Source organism: Petromyzon marinus, unplaced genomic scaffold, assembly GCF_048934315.1.
Source record: "Petromyzon marinus isolate PM22_M1 ecotype Great Lakes invasive population unplaced genomic scaffold, UKy_Petmar_22M1.pri1.0 PM_G_Scaffold_4, whole genome shotgun sequence".
Classification (NCBI taxonomy): domain Eukaryota; kingdom Metazoa; phylum Chordata; class Hyperoartia; order Petromyzontiformes; family Petromyzontidae; genus Petromyzon; species Petromyzon marinus.
Window position 1 is genome coordinate 336,392 of NW_027422983.1, and position 19,935 is coordinate 356,326.

At 39.2% G+C, this 19,935-nt stretch overlaps 1 protein-coding gene across 1 annotated transcript in view; it reads left to right on the forward strand.

Annotated features, from left to right (window-relative positions):
• LOC142916540 (adhesion G protein-coupled receptor L3-like) overlaps window positions 1-7,963 on the forward strand; it is a 46,006-nt gene extending 38,043 nt beyond the window's left edge. Inside the window, exons 9-14 of the mRNA XM_076061662.1 lie at window positions 92-312; window positions 645-711; window positions 1,952-2,028; window positions 4,327-4,495; window positions 5,242-5,358; window positions 7,651-7,963. Coding sequence (XP_075917777.1) covers window positions 92-312; window positions 645-711; window positions 1,952-2,028; window positions 4,327-4,495; window positions 5,242-5,358; window positions 7,651-7,746 — 747 coding nt within the window. The 3' untranslated portion in view covers window positions 7,747-7,963. The remainder of the gene's footprint in view (window positions 1-91; window positions 313-644; window positions 712-1,951; window positions 2,029-4,326; window positions 4,496-5,241; window positions 5,359-7,650) is intronic.
• Window positions 7,964-19,935: the final 11,972 nt, after the last annotated feature.

Genomic DNA, 19,935 nt, shown 5'->3' on the forward strand with positions numbered 1-19,935 from the left:
CCCTCCACGTCCAAATAAAGATTCAGATTCCGTGTAACGCCACCGCCGCCCGCCCGTCCGCCTGCCCCCCGCCACCGCGCCGGCTCCGCAGGTGGCGTGCCCCGTGCTGGCGGCGCTGCTGCACCTGCTCTTCCTGGCGGCGTTTGCGTGGATGTTCCTGGAGGGCGTGCAGCTCTACCTCATGCTGGTGGAGGTGTTCGAGGGGCGCCGCTCTCGCCGCAAGTACTTCTACCTCCTGGGCTACGGCCTGCCGCTCGCCGTCGTCGGGGTCTGCCTCGCCGTCGACCGCACGGGCTACGGCACCGAGCGAGCGTGAGCCCCCCGTCGTCCCGCTTCGCCGCCGGCCGGCGCGCCGGGCTTACTGACCGGAGCGTGGTGTCGCCGGTTCACGCCTGGTGTTGCCACCTGGTGCCCGGGCTTACTAACCGGTGCCCGGCCTTGCCGGCTGGCGCCCGGTCTCACCAGATGTCCTCGCATACAACAAATGACACAAATGTCCCCCAATGTTACCAGATGGGGGCTCAAGTGCAACTGAACGGTGGCAAATGTTACCAGATGCCGGCAAATGAAACCGGATGCATGGACGCGCTATCCCGGCCTGTCAGGCTAACCAGGCGATCGTTTGTCCTCTGTTCCGCCTGCAGCTGTTGGCTCCGGACCGACAATCATTTCATCTGGAGTTTCCTTGCGCCCGTGGCCACCATCATCCTCGTGAGTTCCGTGCGTGCGCGTCGTGCCGGGGGGCGGGAGATGGGCGGGCGGGTCGCCGTGTCTGCTGCTCGACATGCGCATAGCGTGACGGGTCCCACGATGAATCTGATGCGATTCCCACGTTCGTCTTGAGCGTGAATTCCCGAAATCGTCTCGTGCCAAAATCCCGTCTCGTGCCCAAATTGCAGGCGGGCACCTCCGATTGCCACGCTAACGCCAGTACGTACGTACGTGCGTTGAACTTCTTTCCCACCGTACGTAGCCAACCGTGCTAGTCGGAGGCGCTAGCCTGCCTGCAACAGTCCGGCGCACGTGCGCGCGCGCTCTGCTTCGTGCGCGTGTCTGTTTCCCGTCCCATTTGTCCCCATGTTGATGCCTCCCTGCCGGTTCTAAAATTGTGACGTGAGCGTATCGTTGGGGGACGAGTTGCAGACGTGCCAGCAGCTTTCGTGCCTGTGGGGGTGTTTCGAGGATGCAACGTCGCTCCGTGCGGGTAGGGAACCAGAGAACCCGGAGAAAAACCCACCTTGTATACGACGAGGGGATGATGCTGCAACAACAACAAAACTCAACGCCACACGGGTGGATTCAATCCACTTGCACTCTACATCTGCAGAACGTGAAAACCACAGCAAATTTTCCTGCCGTGGTTTCCGCACTTGACGATGATTGCTTGTGTTGCGGTCGAAACGTCGTGAGAATTTTATTGTTTTGTATTTTTATTATTTTATTGTTACCCTTCTACGTGACTGTTCATGATTATTAATGAGGGGGGGCTGGTCAACGTGGAGTGACGTCACGAGCGTTACCGGCAGACATGATTATTGTAGGTAGAGGCATCCACTGATATTTACATCACTAAATTCACCCCCCTCTGATATTCGCACCTGATATGCTCAGTGACGACATCACCTCTACGCCTCCGATTAAGACCAAAACAGCAGGAGGAATCCTCCGCAATTCTGGCTATCGCCTGACGATGGTGGCTGTTGTTGTTGTAATTACTGGCGAAACGTCACCCTGCTCGAATTGTAAATGTTGCTGTGGGTTTACTCTCGAACACACCGGTGCGCTGAACTAGCGACGAATTGTCAGGTTCTGTTCACGCGACAAAGCTTACTGATTGTCCGTGGTCGGGTGGGGGTGGTGACGGGCTTAACGACACGTAATCTAACCCAACAAAAAACAACGTCTTATGGACTTGTTGACTCGTATGCGCGGTGCGTGTGTGGTGTCACAGGTGAACTTCGTGTTCCTGCTGATGACTCTGTACAAGATGGTGCAGCATTCGGCGCCACTCAAGCCCGAGAGCATTAAGTGAGTGAGGTGGCCGGGTGTGGGGGGGGGGGGGGGGGGTTGGGGTTAGGGGGGAGAGGGGCGAGGGGGGGGTTCATCACTTAAAGCGACCGCATTTTCTGTGAGGTTCAGCCGGGACACACGGTGGGTGAAGCTGGCTGTTCCCGCGCCAGCCCACTCTTCACATTAGGGCCCTCCCTTGCCTTTTCGTTTGACCAACTGGGCCCCAGCCACCCGTGATTGCACCTGGAGTGTTCCGGTGTCGCGAGCGAATGTTGGTGGTTCTCAGCCGCGGTTGCCAATGACCCCTGCGCAAAAATGTAATTGTCGTTTAAAATTCGGGTTTCGCTTTTAACGAGCTCCGTCCAGCTCTCGGGGGACCATCGGTTCGCTTTGACCCACCGTGTAACGATCGCCCTTTGCAAGGGATTTATAAATCACGCGCCTGCTTGCATCAGTTTAAACCTTTCCCGTTCCGGTGATGTACGTAGGTGTAACGTCATCCGGTTTTTCTTCCGATTCCGTTCCCATGACCTACGTGTGTGTCGTCAAAACGAAACCGAAAGAAAAACTAAAATAAAATAACTTTATCGAGACCGTTGCTCCCACCATCCATCCCTTTGTCCATCCAATCCGTCTGACTCATCATCCAACCCGTCCCATGTAGCAAATGAGCTTTCCTGCACAGCAACAGAACTCCACGCAGTGGCGATGTCGGAGTGGGCCCTCGGTGCCCATAGATGATGCCCTCTCAAAAGTGCTCGCGTTCGGTGACACCGACTGACAGCGCTGGCATTCCCGCTGGCGGTGTGACTCCCGTGTCTGTGGGGCAGATGGTTTAATCGCTCCGTATGCGTTCGTCTCTCCAGCCATGCATCTGTCCGTTTGTCTGCTCGTTCATCCGGCGATCCGTCCATTTAACTGTCAGTCTGATCCACCTCCCGAAACGTCAATCTGTCTGTCCATCCATCGTGGTGGCTAGGAGATGTTAACTCCCTCGGCTGGTATACAGGAGGTCATGGGTTCGAACCAGACCCTGACACTGCCTGCCTGCTGCTGCTGTATATTTGGAGCTTGAATGTTCTCCTTCTCTCATCATCATCACGGTGGCTAGGAGATGTTAACTCCCTCGGCTGGTATACAGGAGGTCATGGGTTCGAACCCGACCCTGACACTGCCTGCTGCTGCTGTATATTTGGTGCTTGAATGTTCTCCCTCTGTCTCATCATCATCATCATCAGCACGGTGGCTAGGAGATGTTAACTCCTTCGGCTGGTATACAGGAGGTCATGGGTTCGAACCCGACCCTGACATTGCCTGCTGCTGCTGTATATTTGGAGCTTGAATGTTCTCCCTCTGTCTCATCATCATCATCATCAGCACGGTGGCTAGGAGATGTTAACTCCCTCGGCTGGTATACAGGAGGTCATGGGTTCGAACCCGACCCTGACATTGCCTGCTGCTGCTGCTGTATATTTGGAGCTTGAATGTTCTCCCTCTGTCTCATCATCATCATCATCAGCACGGTGGCTAGGAGATGTTAACTCCCTCGGCTGGTATACAGGAGGTCATGGGTTCGAACCCGACCCTGACATTGCCTGCTGCTGCTGCTGTATATTTGGAGCTTGAATGTTCTCCCCGTGGTTGCGTGAATTTTTTTCTCGGGGTCCTCCGTGTCTTTTCCCTTCACATTAAGAAGCGTGTGCTTAGAGCGTTTGGCCGCTATAAATGTCCACGTTTTGCTCATGTGACAAACCTTACCAATTGGCTTGTCTTACTCATGGACTTTTAAATTTTGATTCTAATCTCACTTCTTCAGAACTGCATTTTTGTGTTTTTAGTTAGTTAGTTAGTCCTTCCCCCGCACCTCCGATGAGCACTGTTGGCTACGTACGGCGCGAACGAAGTTCAACGTTCAGAGCGAAACCTTGGATTGCGAGTAACTTGGTCTGCGAGTGTTTTGCAAGACGAGCAACACATTGTTTAAATATAAATATTCACTTGATGAACGAGCGAGGGTCTTAGCAATACGAGCGGCAGCACGTGTAGACGCTTCGTACTGCCGAGCGTCACGTGATCACAACTGACGTACGAGTGCTTTGGATTACAAACACGTTTCCGGAACGAATTGTGCTCGCAATCCCAAGGTTTTACTGTACGTCGATACGCACGTAACGTGTCGCGTGGGTCGGTAAGTTCACGACGACGACGATAATAACGACGATGACGACAACGCTACGCGATGGCAAATATTTACCACGGCGCTCGCTTTTTTGCCGGCCGTTGTTATCGTTCGTTTTTGTTCTTCCTTGCCCACAGGTCCTGCGCGCTGGGGGGCGTGGCGCTGCTGTGCCTCCTCGGCCTCACCTGGGTGTTCGGGTTCCTCTTCATCGACAAGGCCACTCTGGTCATGGCCTACCTCTTCATCATCTTCAACTCCTTCCAGGGCATGTTCATCTTCATCTTCCACTGCGCTCTGCAGATGAAGGTGCCCAACCCCCTCTTCCCGTCACGCCGTTTTTTTTTTGCTTCGACGTGGAAGTGCGCCCAGAAATCTTGACAACTCGTGAGGCCCACTGAGCTCTGTGGCTCTTTTTCAGAATCTTAAACAATTTTAAACTGGAGGCGGAATCCAAAGAGCCACAAAGCTCTTTCTCGCAGATGTCCAGTCATGGCACGGGGTCAGAGCATGACAACGCAAACTCCAAATATGCAGCAGCAGCAGCAGGCGTCGTCAAGGTCGAGATCGAACTCACGACCTCCTGTAGACCAGGCGAGGTAGTTAACATCTCATAGCCATTGTGATAATGATGAGAGAGACACAAAAAACTCCAAATATACAGCAGCAAGCGTCGTCAAGGTCTGGATAGAACTCACGACCTCCTGTATACCAGGCGAGGTAGTTAACATCTCATAGCCACCGTGATGATGATGAGAGAGACACAAAAAACTCCAAATATACAGCAGCAGCAGGCATCGTCAGGGTCTGGATCGAACCCACGACCTCCTGTGGACCAGGCGAGGTAGTTAACATCTCATAGCCACCGTGATGATGATGAGAGAGAGATGCAGACTCCAAATATACAGCAGCAGCAGCAGAAGCGTTGGCAAGGTCTGGATCGAACCCTGACCGTAACCCCCGACTCTAAAACGCAAGCTTCAACACCGTATAACCCTAACTCTAGGCCTGGCTTGAACTCTGACCCCCAACCCCTCGCCTCTTACCCGTGCAAGGTGTGCAAGGAGTACAGAAAGTGCTTGGGGCACGCCGAGTGCTGCCGAACCTGGGGCGACCACTTCTCTTACGACTCGTGGCTCTCCAGCAGCAAACGCTGCTCTTCCAACGCGCAGGTACGCACGCACGCTGCATGCACTACACACCATACACACACTACGCACACTGCAACAACAACAACCGCTGCTCTCCCAACGCGCAGGTACGCACGCACGCTACACGCACTACACACCATACACACACTACGCACACTGCAGCAACAACAACAACCGCCGTTCGCCACTAGGTGGCGGTGACGTCACCACGGCGCTTTGTGCCAGGCTTTGTGCACCTTGAGGCCACGTGAAGTGTCAAACGCCCGCCGGCAGGAGGTCACGGGGTAGACCCAGGTGCCACAGGTCGACTGACTGAGATGAGTGGCTGATGCACCACCAGCTGTACCCCCCTACTGTGCCATTTGCTGTGCTTTAGCCGCCCGGCGCTCCGCTCGTTGTTGTGAGCGTCGCTCCTCCCCCCTTCGTTGTTGTTGGAGGGCGACTGCCTCTAACTGCGAATAGTGGTTGTTGTTGTTTTGGCCCTGTTTGTTTTGGTTCATGTGTTGTATGTACAGTGCGTTGAAGTTTTTTCGCACCGTATGTATCCAACCGTACTAATCGGAGGTGCGGGGGAAGGACAACAAACTAACACAACGTGTCCGTCTGTGTGTCAGTTGGATGTCGGTTCGTGTATCGATCTCCCTAACCCTCAATTCCTCGATCCCTCTATGCACACCGGCCTACGAACCCAGTGACCTGAGTTTGATTCCTGGTCTCGGCCAACATCAGTAGCGAGTGACATCTGGGCCTCCTTTTAGCTCGACTCGGCCTCAGGCGAGTTTTTGTCGCGGTGTCGTCTAAACATCGCCACTGGGGAGACGAAGGCACCGGGCGTGATGCGGGCCACCCCACCCCCATGCCGGCCTTCATAGGTGCTCGCTAACATGATAAATAGTTCACAACTCGTGGCAACCCACCGTCGTTGTTGTTGTGAAGCCGATTCACTGTTAGCAACTGCCCGACAGCACCGGTTGCGCGCAGCTACCCGCGGCACGTCCGCTGCCCGTTTTTATTCGGCGTCTTGCGTGGATCGCTCGCCAACGGCGACGAGATCACCGGCGGTGCTGCCGAGGCAGCGATAAATTGGCGGCGTTTGTTCACTACAAGAGAGAGGTTTTGTTAAATTGCCTGTCGTTCCGAGTGGAGGGAGGGTGCGTGGCGCAACGCGTTACACGTGCGGCGATCCGACCCCCTTGAAAAATCAATCACGGCGGCTTTGCGATGATATTCTGCCCACTGTTTTTTGTCGAAACTTGTTATCAACGGAGGTGTGATTGTTGTTGTTGTTATTATTGTGAGCATTACTATGATGATATACCGTGGACTGAGTGGTTCCGGCTTGACGCATCCCACACCGATCCCGTGCGCCTACTCAAGATTGCGCTCGCACACTTTCCCCCTCCCGCCGTTGTTGATATTACTGTGAAATTGTGATTCTTGTTTAAACCTGTATTTCCTATAAACAAAAAGATAAAATTAAGCGCGCTGTCGTCGTGAATTCCCACGTGCGGTCAAGGGAGCGACGGAGAAAGATCAAGAGCTTTCCTTTGATATTAACTCCGTAATTGTGGATAATGCGTGTACAACGGAGAGTGAGGCACACACATTATAAATGTGGATTACATTCCCAACAGCATATGCGAGCGTATTATACAGTGACGTGGCAGCGATTTTGTTGGTTGTTGCGGATGTCCGGGTGTATTGCTAAGTCTAACAAAAGGGTCAGAGACAGGGTCAGAGTTCAAGTCAGGGCTAGAGTTTAGGGTTGTGGTGTTATGGTTGGCGTTTAGGGTTAGGGTTCGAGTTGTAGTTGGTTATGGTTAAAGTAACGGTTCGTGTTGGGGTTAGAGTTAGTATCCGACTGGAGTTAGGTTTAGGGTTAATGTTAGAAACTAAACTAAATTATTAAAAATTTTGATTTAAAGCTTTCGTGACTGCAGTGATTCATATTCTTGGTTCTTTCGGTAAAGTCACGTTGAAGGGAAACAACAAAATAATAAAATACAAACAGTCATCATCAGGTGACTGATGATGACTGTTTGTGTTACAGTCGAAAGGTCATGAGAATTTTATTGTTTTATATATATTTTATTATTTTGTTGTTTCCCTTCAACGTGATTTTACTGAAAGAACCAAGAACGTAATTTATTTTATTTTACCAGGTAAGGCCCACTGAGCCGTTTCAGCTCTTTCGCAGAAGAAGCCTGTCCATCACAAACGATGGTTCAACTAAGCTGCTTATCGCCTATCACGTGGACGTTTATAGCGGCAGCCAAATACCCCGTTACTTTTATTTTTTTATCTCCCCCCCAGATCGTCTGGCGACGGGCCCGAGAGACGCCGGCGCCCTGGCGATCGTGCCGCACAACGGCGTCGCCCGCGGCGGCGGCGGCGGCCACTTCCGCCTGAGCGGCCGCGACTTCGCGGCCGCTCAGGCGGCGACGCCAAGCCGAGAAGGAGGAGGACGACGAGGAGGAGGCGTCGGAGGAGGAAGGGATGCCAAAGCCGAGGGGGTGAAAGCAAGCGAGCCGACGAGGGTCGACGTCGACATCGGCGGCCGTGGCGGCGGCCGTGTTGGCAGCCCGATCCGGATCCCTCTGCCCCGGCTCGGGCGCTCCGCCGCCGCCGCCGCCGTGACGGACGGACGCGCTCGCTGGCGCGGGCTTCCCCTCCGCCTCCGCCCTCGGCGATCGTCGCCAGGGAGGACGTCCTCCCTCCTCCTCCTCCTACTTTCCCCTGCTCGCACCGCGCCAGGCGGCCGAGCTCTACGCTAGGCGGAGGGCGGCGGCAGGGGACGCGTAAATGTCTCGCGCTGATGATTCACCGGTGACGTTACGCAAACGACGCATTTACTAATGCAGACGTGTGTGCGTCGTTACGGGACACGTTGTACGTGATTGTACGTGAAGAATATTCAGAACGTTGGGAATAATGTCTTCTATTTATATATAATCGTTTATGTATATAATGTGCACTACCTCACTGCATTATGTCGTGTGTACTGCATTGCGCAGTTAATATTGGTAATTGCGTACAAATGCACATTTTGCATTAACCAAGCAAGGGGTGGTAACTATTGCAAATAATGCGTAATTACGTTTAAAAAATTCACGTTTACAAATTCAATAAAGTACCAAATGACAGTTTGCAAATATTTGATTGATATTGATTCACTTTCAAATTTTTGAATAGACCCTCATTGTATATGGTTTCATCAATATCAGAAATAAGTTTAAACTGATTGCATTGTCCAACATATTGCACGCTGATCATATGATGCACAACTACTACTCCTTGCAATAAATCACGACCGGGGAACGGTCCGTTTGCGGCACTTCACTACGAACCTCGTGGCCTGAGTTCGAGTCCAGGTCACGGCTAACATCGGTGGCGAGGGATATCTGAACTGGCCCTGGGCTCCCACCTTCACCGACCTGCAATGTCACTCATGGGGAAATATGAATACAGTGTAATTTTAGTCTGGGCAGGCTATCGGCCATTCCGAAACTTTCATCAACCAGCAGTGTGTTTGTTTTTAAGGTCTCGGCCCTTCTGGGGCTGATCAGAAGCGTCACGCTCGCTCAACACGCGCTGCTGGCTTTGTGGTTCGCATTGTCGTGATGCGCTCCCTCAAATAAAATGATGAGGCCCTGTCAGCACAAAACAACCAGACGATGTTTTGTCATGATTTATGACCCAGAGTTCCCCCGCAACAGCACAACAAATGTTTAACCATATCAACCAGAATGGTTGGACGGTGCATGAGGGTAAATTTTATATTTTTACAAAATGTTTTGCTAAAAACGTGAAACAATAATTCACTGTGTAACGAAAAAATATATTTTTTTGGTTCCTGGGTGATGTGTTATTTTACAATTGCTTACGCCTCAAAAGTATATAAAATGGCTATTATTATTATTCTCCACAAACTTTGCTTTTGTGACCAGGACACAAAAGCAAAGTTAATAATCCACTCCCATTAATAACACTGTTTAACAAATTTATTATGTTCTTGTTCCTGGGTAATAAGTGTTATTTCCTAGTTGCTTATACCTCAAAAGTACAGAAAATTGCTATTATTCCACACAAACTTTGCTTTTGTGGACAGGACGGTGATATTTTGAAATGTATCTACTTTCAATGGGAAAACGTGGTGTGCATTTGTGTCATTCCTTTACATCAAGTCCTGGTCACAAAAGCAACGTTTGTTGGGCAAAGAGGCCAGCAAAGCACTCAAGTTGGTTGCACAGAGGATGCCATTCTTTATACTGACGCACTGCCTCGGCGACTCATTTAAGACTGAGTCGACCTAGGAGAGGTCCCAGTCAGGTTCAGAAACCGAATACCGCCGGTGCCACGGTGGCTAGGAGATGTTGACTACCTCATCTGGTATACAGGAGGTCGTGAGTTAGACCCTGACGCCTGCTGCTGCTGTATATTTGGAGTGTACATGTCTCTCATCATCATCACGGTGGCTAGGAGATGTTGACTACCTCACCTGGTATACAGGAGGTCGTGGGTTAGACCCTGACGCCTGCTGCTGCTGCTGTATATTTGGAGTCTGCGTCTCTCTCATCATCATCATCACCACGGTGGCTAGGAGATGTGAATTACCTCGCCTGGTATACAGGAGGTTGTGGGTTAGACCCTGACGCCTGCTGCTGCTGTATATTTAGAGTCTGCGTGTCTCTCTCTCATCATCATCATGGTGGCTAGGAGATGCTGACTACCTCACCTGGTATACAGGAGGTCGTGAGTTAGACCCTGACGCCTGCTGCTGTATATTTGGAGTGTACATGTCTCTCTCTCATCATCACGGTGGCTAGGAGATGTGAATTACCTCGCCTGGTATACAGGAGGTTGTGAGTTAGACCCTGACGCCTGCTGCTGCACTATTTTTAGAGTGTACATGTCTCTCTTTCATCATCATCATCATCACGGTGGCTAGGAGATGTTGACTACCTCACCTGGTATACAGGAGGTCGTGAGTTAGACCCTGACGCCTGCTGCTGTATATTTGGAGTGTACATGTCTCCCTCCCCATAGTCGCAGTGGATTTTTCTCCAGGTCTTCCGTTTTTTCCCTCCACATTGGAAATCAACGTGCGTTTAGGGTACTTTATTTGGCTGTGATACATTACCTCATTAAAATGCAAATCAACGTATACAATTTTTGAAATGCGTTTTTCTGGATTTTCTTGTTGTTATTCTGTCTCTCACCGTTCAAATAAACCTACCATTAAAATGATAGACTGATCATTTCTTTGTCAGTGGGCAAACGTACAAAATCAGCAGAGGATCATATACTTTTGGGTGAAAGAATCAAGGAGTGAAGTTCACGATAACAAGTAACCACGGTAAGTAGCGATAGGAGGGCAATGAGGAGGTTGACCATCGGTAAGCGAGTGCCAGGAGCAACAGTGGAGAATCATGAATCACGATGATTGCTTCACACAAATAAAAACACTCAACACGCGTCACTAACCGCTGTGCGCCCTTCAAAGGAAAATATCCCGCATGAAGTCGAGGATGTCCCTTCTTGACAGCACAGAACGACTGTGACCAGTCACAAGCTAATCACTCAGCTATTTCAATGCTAAATTATCCTGTTTGATTTGTACTAGGTGCCTCTGTGGATGTGTAAGCTTTGACTTTAACATAGCTATTTCTATGACCAGTCTCAAGCTAATCACTCAGCTATTTCAATGCTAAATTCTCCTGTTTGATATGTAAACCCCTTTGTCAAGGTGCCTCACTTCTCTAAACCAGCTTAAAAAGACGCTACGAATCTTAACAGCGTTCATTGAAGCTCTGTCGTCCCGACAGGTTTGTTCCTTTCACCTGAAGAAGGCCACTTGTGTTGTGGCCGAAACGTCGTGAGAATTTTATTGTGTTATTTTATTTTATTAATTTATTGTTTTATTCTCATTCAACGTGGTGACTTTACCGAAAGAACCAAAGAAGATGCTTTACAAGTGCCGCGAGGTAGGAACTAGCTGACCCAGCGCCATGGCCGTGGCCACGGAGTCAAGATTTGGGGGGGCACCAAATCTTAAGAGGTCTCCCACCCACCAGAAAAAATAAATCTAAATTTGAAAGCTAATTTCCTGCCTTAAATATGAAAAAAATTTCACGAACACATGGGACGGACTTGTTATTTGTTTATTACAATAATGTCTAATAGTGGTGTTGTTTTATTACATTGCTCTGTTTTTTTTATTTATGACCTTTGATTGTATCATCGTATGTAATGGCAGAGATTAGGGATTAAAAAAGTACAACCATAACCACAATCACGTGAACTGAAATCTATGCATTGTTACATGAAGACAAGTCCAGATATTGTGGCCAAGGTTTAGCAAGTTGTAGTTTTTATTTACATGGCATAGCAATTATATATATATTTTTAAATATTGTTTATAGCAATATATTATAATTATTACGGCCTTGCCCTGCACAAATCATCAGTGGGTCACCGCTCACAGTCCAGGCACGTGGTGTCCTACGGGCGCTGTGGGCACTGATTGGCGCCGCAGGTCAGGACGTCATCCTCATTAACATAACGAGCGCCTCGTGCGCTTTTGGCGGGAAACTGCAGCGCGAGCGGAGTGGGGGGGAAGGGGGCGCCACGTGACGGTCGGTGGCAGTTGGCGGGACACGCCGTTGCCAGGGCAACGTCCCCAGTCGGTAGTCGTCATGGAGTCATCGGCGCCTCAGTGAGACTCGTTAGAGATTAACTTAGTAAGAGATTAACTTAGTTAGAGATTAACTTAGTTATTAACTTAGTAAGATATTAACCTAGTTAGATATTAACTTAGTTAGATATTAACTTAGTTAGAGATTAACTTAGTAAGAGATTAACTTAGTAAGAGATTAACTTAGTAAGATATTAACTTAGTTAGATATTAACTTAGTAAGATATTAACTTAGTTAGATATTAACTTAGTTAGAGATTAACTTAGTAAGAGATTAACTTAGTAAGATATTAACTTAGTTAGATATTAACTTGGTAAGATATTAACTTAGTTAGATATTAACTTAGTTAGAGATTAACTTAGTAAGAGATTAACTTAGTAAATATTACCTTAGTTAGAGATTAACTTAGTAAGAGATTAACTTAGTAAATATTAACTTAGTAAGATATTAACTTAGTAAGATATTAACTTAGTAAGATATTAACTTAGTAAGAGATTAACTTAGTAAGATATTAACTTAGTAAGATATTAACTTAGTAAGAGATTAACTTAAAGATTAACTTAGTAAGAGATTAACTTAGTAAGAGATTAACTTAGTTATTAACTTAGTAAGATATTAACTTAGTTAGAGATTAACTTAGTAAGAGATTAACTTAGAGATTAACTTAGTAAGAGATTAACTTAGTAAGATATTAACTTAGTTAGATATTAACTTAGTAAGATATTAACTTAGTTAGATATTAACTTAGTTAGATATTAACTTAGTTAGAGATTAACTTAGTAAGAGATTAACTTAGTAAGATATTAACTTAGTTAGATATTAACTTAGTAAGATATTAACTTAGTTAGATATTAACTTAGTTAGAGATTAACTTAGTAAGAGATTAACTTAGTAAATATTAACTTAGTTAGAGAATAACTTAGTAAGATATTAACTTAGTAAGATATTAACTTAGTAAGATATTAACTTAGTAAGAGATTAACTTAGTAAGATATTAACTTAGTAAGATGTTAACTTAGTAAGAGATTAACTTAGTTAGATATTAACTTAGTTAGAGATTAACTTAGTTATATATTAACTTAGTTAGATATTAACTTAGTTAGAGATTAACTTAGTTAGTTATTAACTTAGTAAGATATTAACTTAGTAAGAGATTAACTTAGTTAGAGATTAACTTAGTTAGAGATTAACTTAGTTAGAGATTAACTTAGTAAGATATTAACTTAGTTAGAGATTAACTTAGTTAGATATTAACTTAGTAAGAGATAAACTTAGTAAGAGATTAACTTAGTAAGAGATTAACTTAGTAAGAGAATAACTTAGTAAGATATTAACTTAGTAAGAGATTAACTTAGTAAGAGATTAACTTAGTAAGAGATTAACTTAGTAAGATATTAACTTAGTAAGATATTAACTTAGTTAGAGATTAACTTAGTAATAGATTAACTTAGCTAGAGATTAACTTAGTAATAGATTAACTTAGTTAGAGATTAACTTAGTAACAGATTAACTTAGTAAGATATTAACTTAGTAAGAGATTAACTTAGTTAGATATTAACTTAGTAATAGATTAACTTAGAGATTAACTTAGTAAGATATGAACTTAGTAAGATATGAACTTAGTAAGAGATTAACTTAGTAAGAGATTAACTTAGTAAGAGATTAACTTAGTAAGATATTAACTTAGTTAGATATTAACTTAGTAAGATATTAACTTAGTTAGAGATTAACTTAGTAAGAGATTAACTTAGTAAGATATTAACTTAGTAAGAGATAAACTTAGTAAGAGATTAACTTAGTAAGAGATAAACTTAGTAAGATATTAACTTAGTAAGATATTAACTTAGTAAGATATTAACTTAGTAAGACATTAACTTAGTTAGAGATTAACTTAGTTAGATATTAACTTAGTAAGAGATTAACTTAGTAAGATATTAACTTAGTAAGATATTAACTTAGTAAGATATTAACTTAGTTAGAGATTAACTTAGTTAGATATTAACTTAGTAAGAGATTAACTTAGTAAGATATTAACTTAGTAAGATATTAACTTAGTTAGAGATTAACTTAGTAAGATATTAACTTAGTAAGATATTAACTTAGTAAGATATTAACTTAGTAAGACATTAACTTAGTTAGAGATTAACTTAGTTAGATATTAACTTAGTAAGAGATTAACTTAGTAAGATATTAACTTAGTAAGATATTAACTTAGTAAGAGATTAACTTAGTAAGAGATAAACTTAGTAAGATATTAACTTAGTAAGATATTAACTTAGTAAGACATTAACTTAGTTAGAGATTAACTTAGTTAGATATTAACTTAGTAAGAGATTAACTTAGTAAGATATTAACTTAGTAAGATATTAACTTACAGATTAACTTAGTTAGAGATTAACTTAGTAAGATATTAACTTAGTAAGAGATTAACTTAGTAAGAGATTAACTTAGTAAGAGATTATCTTAGTAAGATATTAATTTAGTAATAGATTAACTTAGAGATTAACTTAGTAAGATATTAGCTTAGTAAGAGATTAACTTAGTAAGATATTAACTTAGTTAGAGATTTACTTAGTAAGATATTAACTTAGTAAGAGATTAACTTAGGTAGATATTAACTTTTTAAGATATTAACTTAGTAAGCTATTAACTTAGTAAGATATTAACTTAGTAAGATGTTAACTTAGTAAGAGATTAACTTAGATGTTAACTTAGTAAGAGATTAACTTAGTAAAAGATTAACTTAGTAAGATATTAACTTAGTAAGATATTAACTTAGTAAGAGATTAACTTAGTTAGAGATTAACTTAGTAAGATATTAACTTAGTAAGATATTAACTTAGTAAGATATTAACTTATATATTAACTTAGTAAGAGATTAACTTAGTAAGAGATTAACTTAGTTAGATATTAACTTAGTAAGATATTAACTTAGTAAGAGATTAACTTAGTAAGATATTAACTTAGTTAGATATTAACTTAGTTAGATATTAACTTAGTTAGATATTAACGTAGTAAGATATTAACTTAGTTAGAGATTAACTTAGTAAGATATTAACTTAGTAAGATATTAACTTAGTTAAAGATTAACTTAGTAAGAAATTAACTTAGTAAGATATTAACTTAGTAAGATATTAACTTAGAGATTAACTTAGTAAGAGATTAACTTAGTTAGATATTAACTTAGTAATATATTAACTTAGTAAGAGATTAACTTAGAGATTAACTTAGTTAGAGATTAACTTAGTAAGATATTAACTTAGATAGATATTAACTTAGTAAGATATTAACTTAGTAAGATATTAACTTAGTAAGAGATTAACTTAATCAGATATTAACTTAGAGATTAACTTAGTAAGATATTAACTTAGTAAGATATTAACTTAGTTAGAGATTAACTTAGTAAGAGATTAACCTAGTAAGAGATTAACTTAGTAAGAGATTAACCTAGTAAGATATTAACTTAGTAAGATATTAACTTAGTAAGAGATTAACTTAGTAAGAGATAAACTTAGTAAGATATTAACTTAGTAAGATATTAACTTAGTAAGACATTAACTTAGTTAGAGATTAACTTAGTTAGATATTAACTTAGTAAGAGATTAACTTAGTAAGATATTAACTTAGTAAGATATTAACTTACAGATTAACTTAGTTAGAGATTAACTTAGTAAGATATTAACTTAGTAAAAGATTAACTTAGTAAGAGATTAACTTAGTAAGAGATTATCTTAGTAAGATATTAACTTAGTAATAGATTAACTTAGAGATTAACTTAGTAAGATATTAGCTTAGTAAAAGATTAACTTAGTAAGATATTAACTTAGTTAGAGATTTACTTAGTAAGATATTAACTTAGTAAGAGATTAACTTAGGTAGATATTAACTTTTTAAGATATTAACTTAGTAAGCTATTAACTTAGTAAGATATTAACTTAGTAAGATGTTAACTTAGTAAGAGATTAACTTAGATGTTAACTTAGTAAGAGATTAACTTAGTAAGAGATTAACTTAGTAAGATATTAACTTAGTAAGATATTAACTTAGTAAGAGATTAACTTAGTTAGAGATTAACTTAGTAAGATATTAACTTAGTAAGATATTAACTTAGTAAGATATTAACTTATATATTAACTTAGTAAGAGATTAACTTAGTAAGAGATTAACTTAGTTAGATATTAACTTAGTTAGATATTAACTTAGTTAGATATTAACTTAGTTAGATATTAACGTAGTAAGATATTAACTTAGTTAGAGATTAACTTAGTAAGATATTAACTTAGTAAGATATTAACTTAGTTAAAGATTAACTTAGTAAGAAATTAACTTAGTAAGAAATTAACTTAGTAAGATATTAACTTAGAGATTAACTTAGTAAGAGATTAACTTAGTTAGATATTAACTTAGTAATATATTAACTTAGTAAGAGATTAACTTAGAGATTAACTTAGTTAGAGATTAACTTAGTAAGATATTAACTTAGATAGATATTAACTTAGTAAGATATTAACTTAGTAAGATATTAACTTAGTAAGAGATTAACTTAGTAAGATATTAACTTAGAGATTAACTTAGTAAGAGATTAACTTAGTAAGATATTAACTTAGTAAGATATTAACTTAGTTAGATATTAACTTAGTAAGATATTAACTTTGTAAGCTATTAACTTAGTTAGAGATTAACTTAGTTATATTTTAACTTAGTAAGAGATTAACTTAGATGTTAACTCAGTAAGAGATTAACTTAGTAAGAGATTAACTTAGTTAGATATTAACTTAGTAAGAGATTAACTTAGTAAGATATTAACTTAGTAAGATATTAACTTAGTAAGATATTAACTTAGTAAGATATTAACTTAGTTAGAGATTAACTTAGTTAGATATTAACTTAGTAAGAGATTAACTTAGTAAGATATTAACTTAGTAAGATATTAACTTAGTTAGAGATTAACTTAGTAAGATATTCACTTAGTAAGATATTAACTTAGTAAGGTATTAACTTAGTAAGACATTAACTTAGTTAGAGATTAACTTAGTTAGATATTAACTTAGTAAGAGATTAACTTAGTAAGATATTAACTTAGTAAGATATTAACTTAGTAAGAGATAAACTTAGTAAGATATTAACTTAGTAAGATATTAACTTAGTAAGACATTAACTTAGTTAGAGATTAACTTAGTTAGATATTAACTTAGTAAGAGATTAACTTAGGTAGATATTAACTTTTTAAGATATTAACTTAGTAAGCTATTAACTTAGTAAGATATTAACTTAGTAAGATGTTAACTTAGTAAGAGATTAACTTAGATGTTAACTTAGTAAGAGATTAACTTAGTAAGAGATTAACTTAGTAAGATATTAACTTAGTAAGATATTAACTTAGTAAGAGATTAACTTAGTTAGAGATTAACTTAGTAAGATATTAACTTAGTAAGATATTAACTTAGTAAGATATTAACTTATATATTAACTTAGTAAGAGATTAACTTAGTAAGAGATTAACTTAGTTAGATATTAACTTAGTTAGATATTAACTTAGTTAGATATTAACTTAGTTAGATATTAACGTAGTAAGATATTAACTTAGTTAGAGATTAACTTAGTAAGATATTAACTTAGTAAGATATTAACTTAGTTAAAGATTAACTTAGTAAGAAATTAACTTAGTAAGAAATTAACTTAGTAAGATATTAACTTAGAGATTAACTTAGTAAGAGATTAACTTAGTTAGATATTAACTTAGTAATATATTAACTTAGTAAGAGATTAACTTAGAGATTAACTTAGTTAGAGATTAACTTAGTAAGATATTAACTTAGATAGATATTAACTTAGTAAGATATTAACTTAGTAAGATATTAACTTAGTAAGAGATTAACTTAGTAAGATATTAACTTAGAGATTAACTTAGTAAGAGATTAACTTAGTAAGATATTAACTTAGTAAGATATTAACTTAGTTAGATATTAACTTAGTAAGATATTAACTTTGTAAGCTATTAACTTAGTTAGAGATTAACTTAGTTATATTTTAACTTAGTAAGAGATTAACTTAGATGTTAACTCAGTAAGAGATTAACTTAGTAAGAGATTAACTTAGTTAGATATTAACTTAGTAAGAGATTAACTTAGTAAGATATTAACTTAGTAAGATATTAACTTAGTAAGATATTAACTTAGTAAGATATTAACTTAGTTAGAGATTAACTTAGTTAGATATTAACTTAGTAAGAGATTAACTTAGTAAGATATTAACTTAGTAAGATATTAACTTAGTTAGAGATTAACTTAGTAAGATATTCACTTAGTAAGATATTAACTTAGTAAGGTATTAACTTAGTAAGACATTAACTTAGTTAGAGATTAACTTAGTTAGATATTAACTTAGTAAGAGATTAACTTAGTAAGATATTAACTTAGTAAGATATTAACTTAGTAAGAGATAAACTTAGTAAGATATTAACTTAGTAAGATATTAACTTAGTAAGACATTAACTTAGTTAGAGATTAACTTAGTTAGATATTAACTTAGTAAGAGATTAACTTAGTAAGATATTAACTTAGTAAGATATTAACTTACAGATTAACTTAGTTAGAGATTAACTTAGTAAGATATTAACTTAGTAAGAGATTAACTTAGTAAGAGATTAACTTAGTAAGAGATTATCTTAGTAAGATATTAACTTAGTAATAGATTAACTTAGAAATTAACTTAGTAAGATATTAGCTTAGTAAGAGATTAACTTAGTAAGATATTAACTTAGTTAGAGATTTACTTAGTAAGATATTAACTTAGTAAGAGATTAACTTAGGTAGATATTAACTTTTTAAGATATTAACTTAGTAAGCTATTAACTTAGTAAGATATTAACTTAGTAAGATGTTAACTTAGTAAGAGATTAACTTAGATGTTAACTTAGTAAGAGATTAACTTAGTAAGAGATTAACTTAGTAAGATATTAACTTAGTAAGATATTAACTTAGTAAGATATTAACTTAGTAAGATATTAACTTATATATTAACTTAGTAAGAGATTAACTTAGTAAGAGATTAACTTATTTAGATATTAACTTAGTAAGATATTAACTTAGTAAGAGATTAACTTAGTAACATATTAACTTAGTTAGATATTAACTTAGTTAGATATTAACGTAGTAAGATATTAACTTAGTTAAAGATTAACTTAGTAAGAAATTAACTTAGTAAGATATTAACTTAGTAAGATATTAACTTAGAGATTAACTTAGTAAGAGATTAACTTAGTTAGATATTAACTTAGTAATATATTAACTTAGTAAGAGATTAACTTAGAGATTAACTTAGTTAGAGATTAACTTAGTAAGATATTAACTTAGATAGATATTAACTTAGTAAGATATTAACTTAGTAAGATATTAACTTAGTAAGAGATTAACTTAGTAAGATATTAACTTAGAGATTAACTTAGTAAGATATTAACTTAGTAAGATATTAACTTAGTTAGAGATTAACTTAGTAAGAGATTAACCTAGTAAGAGATTAACTTAGTAAGAGATTAACTTAGTAAGATATTAACTTAGTTAGAGATTTACTTAGTAAGATATTAACTTAGTAAGAGATTAACTTAGGTAGATATTAACTTTTTAAGATATTAACTTAGTAAGCTATTAACTTAGTAAGATATTAACTTAGTAAGATGTTAACTTAGTAAGAGATTAACTTAGATGTTAACTTAGTAAGAGATTAACTTAGTAAGAGATTAACTTAGTAAGATATTAACTTAGTAAGATATTAACTTAGTAAGAGATTAACTTAGTTAGAGATTAACTTAGTAAGATATTAACTTAGTAAGATATTAACTTAGTAAGATATTAACTTATATATTAACTTAGTAAGAGATTAACTTAGTAAGAGATTAACTTAG